This window comes from Gobius niger (genome assembly GCF_951799975.1).
Source record: "Gobius niger genome assembly, contig: SCAFFOLD_120, whole genome shotgun sequence".
Taxonomy (NCBI): Eukaryota; Metazoa; Chordata; class Actinopteri; order Gobiiformes; family Gobiidae; genus Gobius; species Gobius niger.
Window position 1 is genome coordinate 1265 of NW_027639081.1, and position 1236 is coordinate 2500.

A 1236-nucleotide genomic window follows, 5' to 3' on the forward strand; every position below is an offset into this window, starting at 1 on the left:
GCCACACACATGCTATGAAACCCATGAAGACGCCCTTCAGGGGCAAACCCTGTGTTTGGTTTTTCACAAATGAAAATAAAGACTCGCTTCACTCTTGCCAAAGTGAAGATAAAAGACTGATGGATCAGCAGGGGGCGCTCTCTTGCGCTAATCACAGCCCGGGTTCTCACTCAAATAAACCTCACTCAAATAACTCACATTCAAATCTGTGATTAATCCACAAACGAGATCAAAACACTCCTGTTTACTTCCTGTTTACTTCCTGTTTCCAGGTCTCCATGGCGATGCGGCTGTTCCTCCTGATGGTGTCCCTCCCTCTGCTCCGGGCGTCAGTGTCTGTGGAACTGCAACATCAACAAAGTCCAGGTCACAGAGATATTAATATTATCATTATTGTTATGATTATTACAGTAATATTTTAATATGAAACATGTTTTTATGGTGAAGTCGTGATGGAGGAACAAGCTGTTTGTTTACAGTTTCAAATACGTTATTTTCACGGACTTTGATCAAGGATTGATTATTAATTATATTAATCAAACACTAATAATCAAACACTTAGAGGAGGACGACCTGTCGCTGCGCGTCAGTATCCCCCTTGAGGCTCCCTTGCGCCCCCTGCTGATATAATGTTTGTATTTCAGACTTGGAGGAGGACGACCTGTCGCTGCGCGTCAGTATCCCCCTTGAGGCTCCCTTGCGCCCCCTGCTGGGAGGGAAGGTGGTGTTGCCGTGTTATTTCCAGGACGATGTGGTGGCTCCGCCCTCGTCCCCGTCGGCCGGCCTATCGCATCGTGTGAAGTGGAGTCACGTGACGAAGGCGGGCACTCGCACGGTGCTGACCGCGTCGGGCGGGAAGGTGCAGGTGGAGGCGGAGTTTGTGGACCGCGTTACCATGGTGAACTACCCGCTGGTTCCCACGGACGTCAGCCTGGAGGTCAGCGAGCTCCGCCTCTCCGACTCCGGCGCTTACCGCTGCGAGGTCACGCACGGTCTCCACGGCAACCAGGACACGGTGCAGCTGCAGGTCACAGGTCGGTGCCAGATGCCCTTCCTCTCCTGCCGGGGTTTGGTGGTTTGGTCTAACGCCGTGTGTTACAGGCGTGGTGTTCCACTACCGGGCGTTCCAGCGTTACTCGCTGACCTTCACCAAGGCCAAAGCAGCGTGTGAGGTGAACAGCGCCACCATCGCCTCCGCCGCGCAACTGCAGGCAGCGTATGATGACGGCTTCCACC

General features: G+C 52.8%; 1 protein-coding gene across 5 annotated transcripts in view; it reads left to right on the forward strand.

Annotated features, from left to right (window-relative positions):
- The first annotated feature begins 273 nt into the window (after nt 1-273).
- acanb (aggrecan b) overlaps nt 274-1236 on the forward strand; it is a 63076-nt gene continuing 62113 nt past the window's right edge. For all 5 annotated transcript variants that reach the window (XM_079583360.1, XM_079583357.1, XM_079583358.1 and 2 more), the window contains exons 1-3: nt 274-366; nt 645-1034; nt 1102-1236. The exon at nt 1102-1236 is cut by the window's right edge and continues 37 nt beyond it. In XM_079583360.1, coding sequence (XP_079439486.1) covers nt 279-366; nt 645-1034; nt 1102-1236 — 613 coding nt within the window. In that variant the 5' untranslated portion in view covers nt 274-278. The remainder of the gene's footprint in view (nt 367-644; nt 1035-1101) is intronic.